Below are 19,271 nucleotides of genomic sequence, written 5' to 3'. Positions count from 1 at the left end.
AGCAACATGCTTCGAAGAGGAAATGTCACAAACTGGCCAGGTAAATTGATGCAGTTTAAGACACTCAAGTACAGGGAGCAGCAGGAGATGATAAAAGCGTCGGGGAGAAAGTGGGCTGAACAGTTAGAAGGAAACTGACTCTTCCCGGCAGACTAAGTGGCCGGGGTTGGAGTCTTTCAGAGATGACTTGGGTTTTTTGGGAGTTGATTTAAAGCAATCTTGAGTGTGCTGAGAAGCCACAGATGATAACACAGGTTCCGAGATGCCTGAAAGCTAAATTCCGGTTACCGTCAGCTGGATGTGGGAAGGAGAACTGCGGGAAAACTTGTCTGAATGTGAGAAAGAAGGTTAAGTGTATTGTAGATTCTTAGAAAATTGCTCTGTTCTTTGAGGTTTGTGTGTGGGGCTCTAGTCCGTAAGCTGATACCAGAAACTATGGAGCCACATGGTCCAGGGGATTTGAACACTGGACTGGGTGTAGTGACATTGGGGGTCTGTTCCTGGCTCTGTCACCGGCCTACTGTGTGGCCTTGAGCATCTCCTTTCTGAGGGCTTGTCTACATGGGGCAGTAATGTGGACTACTGGGGTGTGATTTCTACAGCGTACTAGAGTGTTGCATGTTCATTGGTCCGTGTAGACCTGGCTGGTGTGCATTTAAGTTCCTTAGTGCTTTGTAACATGGTGGTGTGAAGTACTACAGCGCTACGTTAAAAGGGAGCTTTTAGTGCGCACTAGCCAGGTCTACCTGGGCCAATTAATAGTGCAACACTTTAGTGCGCTGTGGAAGTTACACCCCTGTAGACCACATTACTGCCCCGTATAGACAAGTCCTGAGCCTCTGTTTCTCCTCTCCCCTTTGTCTTGTCTGTTCAGATTGTAAGCGTTTCAGAGCGTGGGTGTATTTGTTTGTACAGCGCCTAGCACAATGAGCAATCTAGGAGCTCCTGTAATATAAGTAAGTAGTAATGTCTGCAATGGAGTTTTTCGTTTGGGTATGACAAAAACAAAACCAACCTGCCCCCCCTGCAATCAGAGAAATGAACAGAGTTGGGATTCATGAGGTTCTGGGTTCAAATCCCAGCTCGGCTACTGACTTGCTGAGCAGTCTTGGACAAGTCACTTAATCTCTCTCTTCAATGCTCTCCTCACCCCGCAAACCTCACACGTCCCCTGCCTCCAGGGATTACAAATGATTAAAATGGGGATTGTACATAACTACCTCACAGGGCTGTTCTGAAGTTTAGTTAATATTCTTACAGCACTTTGAATGTGGTGGTATTGTTTATAATAAATGCAATCAACTTTCTAAGTGACGGTAACCTGAGTAAGGCGTTTAGTGATATTTTCTATATTTGAGCTACAAACTTTTTTTGAGAATGCTAAAGATTTTTTTAAAAGCATGGGTGTTTAAATGTACACACTGATGATAAACACTTGTGTTAATGGATTTGTACAAGAGTTTGGAATGAAATGATAGATTTATCTCATCTGTTTAACACAGGGAGCAGTACACAACGTACATGGAGAATTTTCCTTTGTGTTTTTGCACAGATTTGCCGTGCTATTTTGTGGCATAACAATTTACAGATTACAAAGCTAAGGGTTTGATTGTCAGAATGAATAATACATCCATCCACATCTACAAGTAAACCAGTGCAAACTCTAAAATAGAGTGAAGTGTCCTGGGGCCTAATTTCTGTTAAAGTCACTGGAAGTCAAAGTGGACTTTGAATCAATCCCTGTGCCAACATGTTCCAACATGGACATTAGGCTGCTCATCATCCGCTCTGTCATTAGAATTCTGTATCATGTTACACACTGGGGCAAAAGTTTATCCATGTGGTATGGATGTGAAACTGCCAAGGGCATATTAATTCCATTCTTCTGTCACGTGTTTAAACTGCTCTTGAAGTCAAAATAAATGCTAGGAATTGAGATGAGCTGTCAGCTACTACATTGCGTGAAGTTTGCAAATGCAGTTGTCAAGTTTGACACTCCGTTCTCCCCAGCACATAAGGACTTGTCCACGTGGGCTCCTCGTAAAGGGCAAAATGCTCTTCCCTGCAGAAAGCCTGGCTTAATGGGCTTTGTCAAAGCATGCTCACCGCAGGGTGGGCTTCTCCTGGTTAGGATGCATGGTCACCTTGCCACCTAGTGTGGGGGACAGAAATCTTGTGCATAGAGCACTGGACTGGCAGGTAGGAGAAGATGGGAAGTCTCTCTCCTGTTCTAGCACTGTGAGACCTTGGGCAAGTTTCTGTCTCTGGAGAATAGAGATGATGCTGCTTGACATGAGCGTTGTGAAGCTTTACTCCTGAATGTTTGTAACGTGCTTTGAGATAGAAGACACTAGAGAGGGGCAACGTATCCTTGCTATGCATGGGCAGTTCGGTTACTGGCCTGACCAAACTTTTGTGCCTTTGTTTGGCTCTAGGTTCCAGCCTTTTGCGCTCATGGCTGATAGAGCTGGAGAGCACTGCAAAGTAGTGCAGTCAGTCCTGTGGATGTGACGGGGGGAACATGTTGCAGTTGAGGAAGGTGGAAGGTCGAACAGTCACACTTCCAGCTGACTGAAGATCAAAGATCAATGTTCTTGTTACCTTCGGTGTCTTATACCTATATACACACACACATATGTATATATGTGTATATACACACATACACACATAATCGGATTATATAGCCGAAGTGTAGTAATATGTACCTGAGTATATTGATTGCCCTCTAGTGGTAGTTCTAATTATAATACTACTTAGTGCAGGAAATGAGTGTTGGAAGAACCCAGAAATGTTAACAGGAAGGTGAGCATAATTGTGTCTTGTGGGAAGAATAAAGTCTGGTGGATTGTAAGCAGCAAACTGCAAGGTCTGTGGCTTTCCATATACATCTCTACATAAATGTGCGCATGTATAGTATTGTACGCATGTGGATAATATGGTATAATAGTGGTGACATAGGTCTTCATAGTTTGGAGGTATAATGGAGTGATATTTGGGAGGAAACATAAGGACTTACCTGGGTAAGATGAGTTTTGAACCACATTAGAAAATTTCCTAATGTGAATTGATTACAAAATTGTTACATTAAAAGTTCCAGAAATATAAACGCTTGTAAAAAAAAAAAAAAAAAAATCTTTATTTTGTGAGGTCTTCCTCCCCCCCTGCAAAAAAACTGTACAATTCTGAGATGTGCAGTTCATGCCAACTTATAATAGATATTTGCTGCTTTTAAACTTAAATACCCGGTACAATATTCTGCATATATAGTGTATACTTTTCTTCAATTGCCGTAGTGTATATTTTTCCTAATTTGCCCTTTCCTTGTTTATCTTGCTTACAGTGCAGGAGTCTAATTTAGATTTTTTTTCGAAACTGATTAGCAGTTATGGGTTGGGTCAACAATTTGTGCAGCATTTAGAGGTAAATTTGATTAGCACTTTTTGAAAACTCTGCAGCAAATTGCAATGCCAATCAAGGTAAATCAAGCCATGTAGGGTTTTTTAAGGGCAGAGAATTTTTTTTTTTAACCAAAGCAGAGATATTAAGTTGTCTGATGTTGGGGAGCATTATAATTCTGCTGGTTTCGTGTACTGAATCTTTTAGTTTTACAGTTCTGAGAAGAGCTTTGGTTTAAAAAAACACAAAACCCACCAGCATAAGGAATACTTTATATATATTTTTTTTACATTTTACTTAGCTTATTGTCGTCAGAAGACAGCTCTTAAGCTTTATAGTCAGCGTGTCCTTTTCTATCTCTAATCTAATGAAATGCCCTGCTTGGCTTTGTCGGTTTTTGTGTAAAATAGGTCAGTGAGGTTTTTTTAAAAGAAAAAATCTGCTGGTTTCCTGATTGAAAACCCATTGAAGTCAATGGGAATCCTTCTGTTAACTTCCGGTAGGCCCTTAGTGCTCATTCAGGAGAGAGCAAGAAGATAAATTTGGGTGTAATGCCAGAGTAATGGTTTTAAAGGGATTATTAAACAAATGCCACTGGAGATCCTTGTGTGTATGTTCGGGGGGAGATGGTAGTGCAGTATTTTGATCATTATTAATCTGAAGCATGTTTCTTTCCTTCTCAAATGAGTAGGGGAGTTAGTTCAGGTTTAAAATATAAACTGAGGACCAGATTCAGACCCTGAGTGTTTGAGTGCGGACAATGGTGCGTGTCAAGAGCCTGATCCTGCGAGTCATTCAGCACCTCTCAGGAGACTCTAAGAACCTTGCAGGACTGGGCCCTTTGACGCTATATATAGACTGGCTGCAGCACCTCACAACGGGATTATTCCTGCCATGGAATCTGTACGAGGTGGGAGATGGGTCACACGCTGACCCCAACCTTCCTCCTGGTACGCTCCTTTCATTCTCGATGTAGCAGTTGGGCCCTGATTTTTATAGTTAATCAAACCTCCAGGTCACAATGCTTCCAAGTTGCAGCAAAGCTTGGCTTCGCATACAGAATTTGCAGAGGGAGCCCATATCCACGGGAAAATAACAGTGAGCACAGTTCCATATACCTGCACCAGGATTTATGCATGCACTATGTTTAGATATGTTGCTGTCTGTGGACATCAAAATTGTTGTCCGCACCACAGCATCCCTCAGTTTAGGATGGATTTGAGCATGAGTGAGGAGGGGGGAAATAATCAGTGGTGTAGCATTTTCAATTTTGTAAGACTTGTTGCTGTAAGTGACGTGGCCAGTAGTCGGATAATGCTTGAAACAGGGAGTGAAATGTATGGAGCCTAATCAGGAAATATTGTCCCTCATCATTTCTCTGACAGAGGAGATGACTGCAGTTACAAACTGCAAGCTGGTAACTGGCGGAGATTCCTAAAATATGAGATAATTCCTAGAAACTGACCGACTTTCTCTGCAGTACATCAAATTCTAGGTCTATGATCTGTAATTAAATTGCTTATATATTGTTAAAAAAAGCATTTGGCTGTTCTTAGATTGTCCAATTGAAGGATGTAAGTATTATAAGTAGGAGAGCTGTAGTGACATGTAAAAGTAGCAATTTATAGGACAAGAAAATATTAAGTCTTTACATTTTGAACATGCCAGTATGTGAGAGGATACAGGGATCCAACCCATAGCATAACTACACTCTTACGACTAAAATAGTTGCATTCTTGTGAGCATTAACTGTCAAATGGCCAAATTAGCTTGAAACATCCTAGATACTGAATGTTATCTCATGAGCCATCACATTAACGTATCAGGGTATTTTTAAACATGGTTCTGTGAAAGAAAAATTCTAATATTTGGGAGTTTTATACAGATTTTTTCCCAAAGCTAGGCTATACCACTGCAAATAGAACCTCTTCTCTGTGTGCTGTGGGTTAATTATTGCCCAAAGCATTAGAAAACCGTTATTACAAATTAAAATCGGCACTCTCCATGCTGCTGCTGCTGGAGCTGTTGAGTATTTACATTGTACAGTATTTTGAATGTTGCCTTCAGATAATGAAAATATCTTGGGGGAAAAGTAGGAGAGGAAGATGGTGCAGCTATCCCCATCCTACTAAAATCATAGGGGTGTTGTCCCTCCTCTACCTAGCTTGAGTAAGGGGGTTTCCCTACAGCTCCTCATTTGCCTGGGCTATTGCAATGAGAGCTCCCTCCCCCTCCCCCCCCGCCCCAGCATTACGTTCTCCTTTAACCACTGTTTATATGGAGTGGGTTCCAATCCAGCCAAGGCCTCCAAGTGCCTTGCAAACATGAAAGCGTTAGCTTCACAACCGCATCATTAGGCAGGCTAATACCGAATGCAGACGAGGAAAGACACACACTGAGTGTGTGGCGGAGCTGGGCCAAGAACCTAGGAGTCGTCTGCTAAGGGACCTGGTGACTTTTGCTAAGTCCTCTGCCTTGACCGCAATATGGTCCTTTCCTTTTTGTTGAAAATACTTTGTCCTGACATAGACGTAAATGCCTCCAGAGGGCCATGAAATGCCATTCCTATGCTTGCGTTTCCTAGAGGACAGCAAAGACTATCACGGCTTCAGGATTCCCTGAATCCTCTTTACTCTCCAAGATACTGTAAGGAGGTATGGCCTATATGGTGTTCTTTTCACAATGTACCTTAAATCCCCATTTGAGACTCTCTTTCCCCATAGAAGAGCGTTCACTGGAATTGACACACAAGAGAGGTTTGATATGAAGTGGTCATATTGAAATGACGCATCAGAAATGATAGTGGGCCAGATTCTTATTAGGATCTGGCCGCTTTGCACCACCCAGACAGCACAAAAAGGATGAGTACTGGCTGTAGCTGGCCAGTTGAAAATTCCCCTGGCATGGGAGAACTCTTGGAGGGTATCAGACTGGTGGAGCTGGCTCCTGCATCTGTCCATGCCCTGGGTAGATTGGTGCATGATCCTTTGAGGACCACATGTTGACAGTTAAAGCAGCCTCTAAGCTATACCTCTCAGACTGGTGTCAGCATAGACAGTCCCTCATAATCAGGCAGCTGTAACGAGCATCTTGCCACCCCTCCACTCTCTGGCACTGAGTGGAATTTGGCTGCAGGAGAGAATCTGCCTTGTTGTGACTATGATGTGTCCTCTTTGCTGACTTTTTGTTAGCAGGACTTGCCATCTCCCTCCTGAAAGCTGTGAACCACATTCTCTTTCCTGAGGGCATGGGAGTGGATGTGTAACTGACTTAGCAGCCTTTGATCTGGGTGGCAAGTGCTAATGCTACTGTTGGTATTAGAGAGGGATCCAAAGACGCTCAGAAGTTGGCAGGCCTGATCTCGGTTATCTCTGTTTACCATTTGAGGCACTGATGCCCAATGAACAGAACAATTGCCTGAGTTCTGCTCCTAACTCTGGTGTGTGCGTGACCTTGGGCAAGTTGCTTAATCTTGCTGTTTCCATGTACTCACTGGTAACATCGGGATGCTGCATATCGCGTGTGTGGGTGGGTGGGTCTGGGTGGGATTGTGAGGTTTAGCTGGTGTTATGTAAAACATTTCATTTGAGACCGTTGGATGAAAGACTCTATGCAAGTGCAAAACAATATCATTTGGTTCCTGGGTCTGAGTGTGTTGTTTCCATATTAGATTTAGCTCGGTGGGTGGCTGATGATTTCTTCAGTAATTTGTTGCTATTGCTACTGACATTGCCAGCAACCAATGAAATATCCATCTTGGAGAAACTCATATTTTCCCCAAAACAAACTCTGCATAAATTCCCTGTGCTAAGGGATACAGTGTTTATGGGATTCCCATGCCTTATTTATCTAATTGAATAGAAGTGGCTGTTTTGTATACTATTGGAGAGAAGGAGGTGTTAATGCATTCATACCCAATGCACAGATACACCTCCACCATGCTGGGCTTGAAAGATGTCCCTCTGTGATGGTTTTTAATGACATTTTCATTTTTGTTTTTTTTCTCCTAGTTGTCGCTTTTTTGGTGGCGTACCATCAAAACAAGCAGCTGATAGGGGAGAAGGGGCTGCTGCCATGCAAACTGTACTTGCAGAACGTCAAACGGTATTTCAAAGGGAAGATTAACCTGGATTCCTTGAACTATGCCCCAACCATCATCTGGTTCCTGGACTGGTCTGATATGGACAGAAACCTGGACTACCTTGCTGGCCTTGGCTTGGGAGTTTCGGCTTACGTGTTGGTCACTGGATGTGCAAACATGATCCTTATGGCCATTCTGTGGATTCTCTACCTCTCGTTGGTTAACGTTGGACAGATCTGGTAGGTTGACAAACTTTCTCCTCTGATTTTCTCTTTGTAATTTCTCACCGTGCATTGTACGATAAGCTTTTGTGCTCCTGAAAGATGGAGACACGGTAAGTCATTACATAGGCACATTGAAGAAAGAATGTACCCTTCAGAAAGAAAAATACAGATTGGCTAACTTGTTATGGGCCTAATTCTGTTCTTGCCTGAATCTTACACTGGTGTAACACCATTAATTTTGACAGAGTGCCTCCTGATTTACATCATTGTGAGTAAGAACAGAATCAGGCCGATAACATAACTTTAGTACATGGTATCCCTGCAGTGGGGCATATTCTTTCCTTACGCTAGCTAGGTAACTCATTAGCTTTTGGTTTGAGCAAGATTATTCTTTCATTTAAAGCTGGATCAGCACCAGCCCCGTCTCATGAATAGATTACAGCACGTTATCTTTGTGCCTGGTTAAAATAAAATTTAAAACGCTCAACGTTTTAAATATAAGGGGCAGGAGGAAAGGATGGTTGTCCATTGCCTGTGCTCTTTAACAGTTTCTGGAGGTGTAACTACCAAATTCAGTGACTTCTCTGGCCTGCATTGTACCCTTAATCTGCAGTGTAACTTTATGGGATGTAACAGGTTTCAGAGTAGCAGCCGTGTTAGTTTGTATCTGCAAAAAGAACAGGAGTACTCGTGGCACCTTAGAGACTAACAAATTTATTTGAGCATAAGCTTTCGTGGGCTGCAGCCCACTTCATCAGATGCATGGAATGGAACATATAGTAAGAAGATATATATACATACAGAGAACATGAAAGGGTGGAAGTTGCCATACCAACTCTAAGAGGCTAATTAATTAAGATGAGCTATTATCAGCAGGAGAAAAAAAAACTTTTGTAGCCATAAAAATGTTGGCATAGTGTGGGGCCATGCGGGTACCCATAGCAGTGCCGCTGACTTGAAGGTATACATTGTCCCCAAATATGAAATAGTTGTGGGTGAGGACAAAGTCACAAAGTTGAGCCACCAAGTTTGCCATGACATTATTGGGGATACTGTTCCTGATAGCTTGTAGTCCATCTCTATGTGGAATGTTGGTGTAGAGGGCTTCTACATCCATAGTGGCCAGGATAAATGGACAGAAATCTGACATCAGGAATCATAACATTCAAAAACCAGTAGGAGAATACTTCAACCTCTCTGGTCACTCAGTAACAGACTTAAAGGTGGCAATTTTGCAACAGAAAAGCTTCAAAAACAGACTCCAAAGAGAAACTGCTGAGCTGGAATTAATTTGCAAACTAGATACCATTAACTTGGGCTTGATTAGAGACTGGGAGTGGCTGGGTCATTACACAAATTGAATCTATTTCCCCATGTTAAGTATCCTCACAGCTTCTCGTCAACTGTCTGAAATGGGCCATCTTGATTACCACTACAAAAGTTTTTTTTCTCCTGCTGATAATAGCTCATCTTAATTAATTAGCCCCTTAGAGTTGGTATGGCAACTTCCACCTTTTCATGTTCTCTGTATGTGTGTATATATCGTCTTACTTTATGTTCCATTCTATGCATCTGATGAAGTGGGCTGTAGCCCACGAAAGCTTATGCTCAAATAAATTTGTTAGTCTCTAAGGTGCCACAAGTACTCCTGTTCTTTATGGGATGTACTCATTAAAATGGTGCTGGATAAAATTACAGTGTTAGTAAAAGCTGAGAAAGCACAGCAGATCTTGCCAGTCACCCTGAGGAATGATAGTCACCCTGATAAAGCTAAAAACTGTAACCGGTAGTGACCATGGTATAGCCACAGGGTATGACACATCTACCCTAACACTGAGCAGTATTTTGTGTACATGCCTTTTTCTTTCTCCTGTAGCTTGCTCCCAAAATGCGTGTGCCTAATTCCTTACCTGAGCCAATTTGTCCAGACCTGTCTGTGATTGCACAGCTCTTCTATTTAAAGAAAGTGAAAAAAATGGCAGATGTTAAACATCATCCCACTCAGCTTTAGCCCACTTGAGAACCCCTCCACCACTCTGTGTGCAGTAGGGAAATTTTAGTAATTAGGGGATCCCCCTAATGAGTTAAGTGTACTTCATTCAGCTCTGCAATTACGAGAAATCCAGAATAAGGCCACAGTGGCATGACAAGGGGTTTTAAGGGGTATCCTTCCATTGCTTCTACTCCTGAGCTAGTTCGAAAACCTCTCTGCTCATCTCTAGGCACCTGTACGTCCCTGCTGGCTGTTAGCTTTTTCAGAAGGACTTGAAATGCCACCTGGTCCCCATTCGTGGCAGCCATGGGAATGTATGTAATTGTATCCACTAAAGCCAGATAGTGTATTTAACTCCCTTGTGACTCCTTTTGCCCATCTGTAAAAAGTGCATCATAATTACAGCTGCAGAGTTTGGGGGTTGGAAGCTGAGGCTGAGATTCCTCAAAGTCCTGGGGTGCTTGGTTTTGATTTGGCCTGTTAGGAGAGGAAGGGTCTAGAGAGAAGCTTGAGATCCAAATCCCAATGTCCTGTGGATTGGATGGGTTTTCAGGTGTGGTGCTGGTCCCTCACTAATGTTACTCTACCCCCACGAGGAGCGTCATGAGGCATACTTCATTAACGTCTGTGAGGCGGGCAGGAGCGCTGGGCTAAGGCGCCATGTGAACGGCAGCCTCTTAACCTTGTATTGATTTATAAGAATGAACCTGTTCGGCTTGTTCCATCTCGTGCAGCTACCCAGTCATGCTTGCTCCTCAAGCCCCTTGCTCCGAGCCACTACCACCACTAATAAGCGTGCTCAGAGGAGAGGTGTGACCTCTTCTTGGCAGGCGTTAGAGGTGTAGCAGTCTCGCTGAGCAGCTAACTTTCTGCCAGAAATAAATCCTGCCGCAATCTGTGCCAGTGTAACTGCTGCTGAGGGGCTACCGTGGGGGTTTTCCAAGTCTTTAAAGGCAAGGGAGGGTGATGATGTGCGTGGGCGGGGGAGGCGGGGACTTTTCCCCCCAGTAATGGATGGAACCGCAACCGCTACCCAGCAGACCTTATCCAAATGTCCCTTCCTGAGTGGGTGTATGGCTCGGGAGTTCATGGCCAAGCTTTAGGTCCCTTTGTAACTCGGAAGACCGTGAATCATCTCATGGGAATGTGAGCCAAGCCCAAAGTTTGCATTCTGTGGATGCTGTGGTTTGAAGGAATTGCCTCCTGATTTTTGAGATAGGATTGTACTTCGCTTTGTTTTGCTAGTTCATTTGGAGCTTGTAAGTTACCCTGTCGTACACAGGTAATTTATGGCCTCTGGTAGCAGGTTCTGAGTTGAATGGGGGGTGGGAAGGAAAATAGGTGTTGCTCAGTTTCCTCTCAGCTTAGTTGTGGCATGAAATATATTAACCAGGAAATTGGGCTCAGGTTGTAGAGGGGTGTAGAAATCAAAGTGACCCAGTGCTACAGTTCATTCAACCATGGTTACATTTTTCATTAGGTCCTCTGCAATGGGTCACTGCGTGGCCAAGACCATATTATCATTGTGCATACACTGTGACATTCAGTTCCACAGGGAAGTAGATTCCGGGTGCCTGGGTGCTTACAATGCAAAAGAGCACCAGGGAGGGGGGAATGAATTGATTTTCCCTCTCGCGGCCCCCCCCACCCCCCCCAAGACGTGAAGAATTCTTGGGATGCGCTCGATAGACCTGTGCCTTCTGAAATTAAATGGATTTTGCCTTTGACCTCAGTGGGAGCAGGAGAAAGCCTTAAAATGGCAGGTTGCCGATTGTATTAGCTCTATTTACAAATAAATACATGTTTACTTTTTGTAGATGGTTGCAAAGTCACTGTTGCTTCTTGTGGCCCTTTGTGACTTGGGTGGGCCCTGCAGTGGCCCTGCCTTAGTTTTCCCGCTTGGGCTTGGCCCTTCAGCTAAGCCATTAAGAAAGCCCACTCCTTCAGGGGGACACAACTCCAAACCCAACTCTAAAGACAGAGTCTGTGCCCCAGTCTCTCGTTGCCGAGGGGCCTCTTCCCTCCTCTGATTCAAGTCTTTTCTGCCCACCCTTTGGGCTCAGCTTTGCCCTTCGCAGGCTTCTTTTTGTCTCTCCCCTCAGCCTCTCCTGGTCTCCTTCAGATTGCTCTCTGCTCTCTCCTGAGCCACCCCACCCAGGCCTTTCTGCCTGGAGTCTTCCACGGACCTTTATCTGCTGTATGCTCTCACTCTGCTGCTGGGCTTCCTTCCTCTGATGCCAGCCCTGCACAGTTGGGGTGGCATGGGGCTAGTGGAACTGGGTTGACTGTCCCTTAGTGGGGCAGGATTCTCTGTTTCACAGACAAATAGTTAAATTCAGGGATTAGTTTAGGGTGACTAGGTGTGTGAGAGGCACTGGCATCTTTTCATGTCTGAGGTGGCCTCCTGTCATGTATTGGGCAGAGTGCAGTGCAGTCCCAGGCAGGTCATGTTTGGTTATACACATACAGTGTTCCTTGTTTCTGTGCCAGGATTACTTGTGTGCCACAGAAATATGGTTTCTTAACCATGTTTTTTTTAAACTAAATAATTCAGAAATAAACAACCATGAAACTGCGGTTATAGACAGTTATTTGAAATAGAGAGAGGAACCTCACAGCAAGTCCCTGCATGGATAATTTTTGTGCCGCCCCCCCCCCCCCCCTTGTTTTAGGTAATGCGTCCCACCCTTGGGGCTTGGGAGGTTGATGAGATGCTTTGGGGGTGAATCCAGAGATTCTGAGTAGGACCCTTCCATGATTCTTCTCCCAAGATTTATGTGACCAGGCCCCCAATCGGAATTACGTGATAATTTCTCAAAGAAGCTTTTCAGGGTACCAAGAAACAGATTATTCCATAATTGCCCATTATGGTGTTTCTAAAGCATCCGGTACTGACTGTTATCAGAGACAGGATACTGGGCTAAGACAGGCCAGAAGTCTGATCCGGTCTATCAACTCCTATGAGATTGCTGATTGGGAAGCCATTTCAAGGGAGATATGGGATTTTAAAGAGAGATACAATTTGCTGCTTCTTTATGCCAGCAAGGGACAATTTATTCTTTTTATGTCCTTTTTAAAAAAAAAATTTTAATTTTAAATGTGTCTATTTGTTTTGGGCTGTAGTCTTCAGATATCTGACGCTGTTGACTGAGGGTGACTCTTTCAACTGCCGTCCAGCTGGCTTGAGCTCTGTAGAGAGAGGAAGCTTCGGTAGAGTAACTGTCTCTTTGAAAAGCAGGAAGGCATCAGCTGCATGCACTAGGTATATTAGACTTCCACTTCTTTGAAATACAGTGGCTGGAGAATAGTGTTCTGTTCCAGGGGAACCCTGAACTTTGCTATGACAACACCATGGAGAAAGAGTTAAAGGCCTTTGCCTACTGTATAAAAAACTATCATAGTTTGGTAGAAATGGCTGATACCAAATGAGGAGGAGAAGGCCAGACTGGTGGTTCAGGAAGTTGGTAATAGCAATAGGAAATAGAGTCCATCCTTGCGGGGTGCACAGCCGTCCAATGCTGGTGATGGCCTTTGAAAATGGTGGGTGGCTTGTGTGATATGAATTGATGGGTCTCAATCCGGTTTCTAGAGGATGGCCTATGTTGTCAGACAACGGGTGGACCTGTTGGCGGTCTAGGCAGAGAGACCGAGGAATGACTATGCTGTTGAGACTTGGCTTCCCTCTGGGCTCTACAGGTGGTCTATCTGGGATAGAGTTCAGGCCCATGGTGTGTGGGAGAAGCTTGTACTGTCAATAGCTGGGCTGGGCTGTCCTGTGGATGCCCAGTGGGAGCAGAGTGCCAGGGCTCTGAATCTGGCAAGTTACCGGCACTGCATCCGCTTGAAATTAATCTCTGTCCAGGTTCACATGCAACATGTAAAACGTATATGAATTAAATGAGACTGTAGATGTCGGGTTTAAGACTTAATCTAATTTTTGGCTTCTGTTACTTCCTGGAACTCTGCCACTATTCTAGTCTCAGCCTGAAGCTACTGACACTGCTGCTTACGTTTGATGCCTCTGCTCACTGTTGGGTAAGCTGGCTGTGATTGGATTCCCAGGTCAGCATAAGGATTACTTTAATGAAATTTGTGGGTTTTAAAAGCACACATTGACCTGGAACTAAATACTTAACTTTGTCAGCATGCTGCTGACAATACTTGTGGACCGTCTCTGACACAACACACTTTGGGTGTTTAGTTCCCAAATCTAGTATGCACAGAAACCAATGTGTTAATTTCAGTGGTCGTCAAATGTAGGACCAAGACTGCATCCTGGCTATATTTAAAAATGGATCCTGATATGGTACCTTTATCATTATAGTCACTTTGGTCACTTTGCACCTAGGTGATGTGTAGATGCTACTGTTACCCTGGAGTAATTCACTAGTATACCTGGGTGTGTTGGGACTGTTCATGGTAGGAGCGTGGGTTGCTCTCGTACCCAACGCTCAAAGAGCCTGTGCTCTTAAAAGCACTTTTTTTGGTCTCTCTGTTTGTTTTTCCCTCCCGGCATGCTTTGCATTCACCCTTTGAGATGGAATGAGGCTGATCAGAATCTAAAAAACCACCAGTGAAATGCAGGATGAAGCAGTTGACTTATGAGTTGGTTGGAGAGCCCCATGCTGAGTGTTAGTAGTACCCCTCATGGTCTTTAATGGTACAGCGTGTCCCTGGTGTCAGGGGTATGCTGCACAGTTAGTGCTTGTTTGGAAAAAAATAAAAAGCTGGTAAACCAGCTAGAGAATCCGAAAAAGTAAGTGCGTGCATGCGTGTGTGCGTGCATGGAAACCCCTCAATATTTTTGTTCTTTTCTTTGTGGCCTCCATGGGTCCCAGCTCTCTACACTCCATCAAATGAAGAATACTGCTGCCCATATTCATTATGTTGGTAAATAATGAGGAGGACTGGTCACTAATACAGAGCGATCTGGATCACTTGCTAAGCTGGGTGCAGGACTCTAAAAAAGACGTGTGTGTGTGTGTGTTGTGTCACAGTGGGTATTCAACTGAACGTTATTAATTCTCAGTACTATACTGTGTTCACAAGAGCTAATGTGCTCTTTGCCGTATAAACATGGGAATGTCGAGTAGGGGTAGGGAGGTTGTATCACCTCTGTATTTGGGCACTGGTGTTTACCAGCGGTGCTGGAATATTTATGTGCAGTTCTGGTGTCCATACTTCAAGAAGGATGTTGAAATATTGGAGAGAGGGTTCAGAGAATGATTAAAGGTTTGGAAACCATGCCGTGTAGTGAGAGACTCAAAGAGATCAATCTGTCTGTCAAAGAGAAGGTTGGGGTGTGACTTGATCACAGTCATAGAAATTTGATTAGATGGCTCCTCAGTTTATTAGACAAAGGTATAACAAGATCCAATGGCTAGAAGTTGAAGCTAAACAAATTCAGACTAGAAATAAGGGGCAAATTTCTAACAGTGAAGTATTTAACCACGGGAACATCTTACCAAGAATTGTAGTAGATTCTCCGTTACTGGACATTTTAAAATCAACACTGGACATTTTTGTAAAAGATCTGCTCTAGCTGGGCCATAGCTATTCGGCTTAAAGAAGGAACTAATTTAGGGAAGACCTATGGACTGTGCTGTGCAGGAGGTTGGACTAAGTGATCACAGTGGTGCCTTCTGGCCTTAAAATCTCTGAATCTTGCACACTCTAGACCTATAGAGTCACAGATCTGATGCAGAGTCTGTGTATATTTAGAGTCTGGAGTTGGAAAGGGAGTTGTTTAAATCCAGTTCGCTCTTTGGCTGATTTCTGAGCCACATGGAGAGGCTCACAGGACATTCATTTTCATCCTGCGTCAGGTGGGAGGATCCTGGATGTCCACTGAAAGATCAAGGTGATAAAAAGAAAGGGAAAACAAATGGGAGAACACAAAGGGCTTCATGTATAGAATTCTGATGAGTCCGTCCGTCCCCCCGAGTGAAAAGTGAGCCCTGATCATTTTGTCAGCCTCCCAGCCCTTAATGGGATACAGCCTAGAATTGTTTGTCAGTCCATCTGCCAGAAGATACGAGACTGATTAAAGTCCTGCATAGGTCAAGTGTTTTTTAATGAGTCTTAAAAACCACAAAATGCTCATGACAAAAAAGCCTTTCTTCTTTTTCTGTTATGAAGGCCCTTCAAAGAATGGCAATTTTAACTGCAGTTAAATTACATGCCCCTGAGACATGCTTTTATGACCTACATTATTACTGTCCTTGTAACTAGGCCCTAATGCTAAATCAAAAGCTGTTAATATTACGCCTAATCAGCTAATGATGACAAAGCATTGGGTATCTGGGCCCAGGACTAAAGGAGTCACGTCCTCTTCACCTAAACCCTGGCTAAATATTACAGCATCTGCATCTACTTGGAAACCATCTGGCATAGTGGCTCCAAAGGGCATGTGAGTATGAATCAAATTGTATTTACTCTACTAACAACCTCAGGGGTTTGTACGGTAGTACAGTGCAGTTCAGTTTCACGCTCTCTTGTGGAAAAAGGTGTGCCTGGTCTTATGCTATCCCAAGTCTTCGTTAGCGGTCGCTCCATCAATATTTCCACAGGGGAGGAAGACACTGAAAAGAACGTTGTAGCTACGCAGTGTGGTAACATTTTGTTGATTGGCTTGGAGAACATACTCCCCGGAGTTCATGTAACTCCACTAAAATCTCAGTTTCTCAAGACCAAAAAAAAAAAAGGGGAATAGAATTTGGAATGCCCTATAGCTGTTATGGCAAGTATCTTACTAACTGTATCCCAGTATTAGACAATACACTTATCTTGTCTCTCTCTCTTAGCTATCATTTTCATTTTGTAAGCGACACAGGTAGAGGAGAGAGAAAGAGAAAGTGGTTTTGAGAAAAGATCTGAAAATATACAGCGAATAAATGAGGAAGCACAGAGCGATGGTTAGGAGGCCAGTGCTAGATTAGTTTAAGGGCCTGTTTACATGGGTAAAAAGTATTCCAGAATAGCTCCCCATGTGGATGCTGTTCTGGAATAAAAGTGATTTTATTCTAGAATGTTTGGAAACAAACTAATTATTGTGGAATAAAAGTGACTTTTATTCCAGACTAGCATGTATACGCGGGGGGAGCTATTCTGGAACAGCAATTGAAAAGTCACTTATTCCACAATACCTATTCTGGTCAATATATCCACATAGATGAACTTTAATGGAGATAGCCGGGAAAGGGGCCATGAGAGAGAAAATTTCATAAGGTGTGCTGCAGCAAGTTCAGGGAGGTTCTTAAAACAGCAAGGGCAAGTTTGAACTAGACCTTGGGGGGAAAAAATGGGGAACTAGTACTGATTATTATAGATTAATACTGGGGATGGAGGCGGCAGGGAGGAAGGTGCCTGCTGTGTCATCTGGAAATCAGTGATGATTTTGTTTTCTTCCAGATCATTGATAAAAGTTTTAAATAGTGTAGAGCAGATATCTGTGGGACCCCTTTAGAAACACACCCGCTCAATGAGGATTCCCTGCTTATGGCTACATTTTGAGACTTATCATTTAGCCAGCTTTTAATCCATTTAATGTGTGCCATGTTGATTTCTGTGTCGTTTTAGTTTCTTAATCAAAATGTTGTGTGGTACCAAGCCAAATGCCTTATTACATCTATGTCTATTACATCAACACTATTTCCTGTATCAAGCAAACTTGTCACCTCATAAAACAAAATATCAAGTTAGACCAGGTCTGTTTTCCATAAAGCAATTTTGCCTGGGATCTGACATACCTATAGTACCCGGGTTATCCCATGTACCTGTTCGTGCTGAGAAATGCGTCTACATCTCTGCTTGGCAGTGCAGAGCAATAACTAGCAATGGGCCGCTTGATGAACCTTTGTTACACCTGTGGGATCTCCATAAATGAGGCTTTATAGTAATTGGGACACCACCCTTTTAACAGAAACTCTGACCAATCCAAACTGTTTCTGTGTAAATGACAGTGTTCCTGTTTGTACATACAGTATTCCATTTGTGAAGATTAATTACACTTTTTCCCTTTTACTATCTTGAGGTGATGAATTGCAGACACAGATTTTGTGCTAATGTTACCTTTTCATGTTTGTCTGCTATGGGATACAACATCTGAAGATTTTATTAAACAGGTGTGATACTCTGTCAAGTGTGATCTTAATTAATACAACAGCTCCATTTATTTGCCTCAGAGCTTATTCTGAATAAAATAAAAATGTAAATGTAATAAACAAGCCAATGTGCTATAGAGTTGAGAGTGAGATAAATCAAGATGAGACTTCAGCACTGTTTAAGATTATAAAATTGAATGATTAGATTATTTTATCTTGCCTCTTTGATCAGGAAGTGGGAATGAGACCTCCTTTGTATTGGAGATCAAAACCAAAGATGAGCAAAATTAAAAGGACGTGCAGAAAAATGTAGCTTCTCTTCTCAGTCGTTGACTCCTGGGGAAAATGAAGTTTCCAGTTACAACTGTGGTCATACAGTCTTCGAACGTGAGGTCTGCAGCTGCATCATTAAACACAGTAGCACCATCTCTAAATTAATCTGGGTTTCTGCTGCACGCTCTGCAACAGGGATGGAGAGAATTAAAGGAAGGCTGAGGGAGGGGTTGAAAACTGTTCTTTCAAATGTGACTTCTTGATGGAGTCTGTTAGGAGAAGGAGACTGTGTGTTTGGTTGAAAACTGAAACAAAAAAAGGAATGCATTTTAGGTGAAAGCAGAGAAATGGCATTGTACAAAGTGTGAAACAATACTGTGGATTTTTATATGTCCTTTCATTTGAGGATCTCAGAGTTCTGCAAGGCATAAAACATAGCCTCTTAACATTCCCTAAATATTATGCCCCTGTTTATTCGATCAATGGGGAGCCTGAGGCACTGAGGGCAAATCTTCATGGTGCCGCTCAGAAAGTTGGTAAATTAATTAAAGATGTGAAGTCAAAGTGCATTAATCCCCTGTGTGGATGCTCATTCAGAAGTGAAGTGGCCTTCGTTCACTGTTGCTTAACCCTTTCCTGCGTGTTCCCCATGTAGACAAGTCCTGAGAGTTCGTGAGCCATGCAGGAAATCAATGGTAGAAGTGGGAAAAGAATCCTCACACCTTGACTCTTATGCACTGACCATCTTTTACATTCGGGAAGACACTTTCACTGCAGAGGTGGGAGGTGTGTGTTTGTCCAATGACTTGTTTTGAACTTGGACAAACCATTTCATCCATCTGTGCCTCAGTTTACCCTTTTGCCAAGTGGAGGTAAGAATGCTTACCTGTCTCACAGGAGCACTGGGCATCTTCATATTAGTAAAGCACTTTTGGGCCCTCATAAAAAAATACTCAAGAAATGCAGATGATTAATACGGTGTGTAACTTTTGTATGTGCTTTTACAAAGTGTTCTTGCCCAGGGATTTTGCTGAGTTTAAAGTTTAATTAAAAGCAACATGTTATTTTGACAACTGTATTTGAAATTATTTGAATCTTGTTAGGGGCCTTAAATTTTTTTAAGTAAGCTTTATTACAGCTTGGCTCTGTCTGTTTTTCTAGCTCTCAAAAGTATCCCAACAACAACAACAACAAAAGTTGAA

The 19,271-nt window shown here is 43.0% G+C and overlaps 1 protein-coding gene across 1 annotated transcript in view; it reads left to right on the top strand.

The window, feature by feature from the left end:
* Nucleotides 1–19,271, top strand: part of LMF1 (lipase maturation factor 1) — a 340,017-nt gene that overhangs the window by 10,518 nt on the left and 310,228 nt on the right. The window contains exon 2 of the mRNA XM_074965056.1: nt 7,407–7,716. Within this exon, the coding sequence (XP_074821157.1) occupies nt 7,407–7,716 (310 nt within the window). The remainder of the gene's footprint in view (nt 1–7,406; nt 7,717–19,271) is intronic.

This window comes from Natator depressus, chromosome 10 (genome assembly GCF_965152275.1).
Source record: "Natator depressus isolate rNatDep1 chromosome 10, rNatDep2.hap1, whole genome shotgun sequence".
In the NCBI taxonomy this organism is placed as follows: domain Eukaryota; kingdom Metazoa; phylum Chordata; order Testudines; family Cheloniidae; genus Natator; species Natator depressus.
The sequence above is the reverse complement of the archived record's forward strand: the minus strand, read 5'-3'. Positions and strand labels throughout refer to the sequence as shown.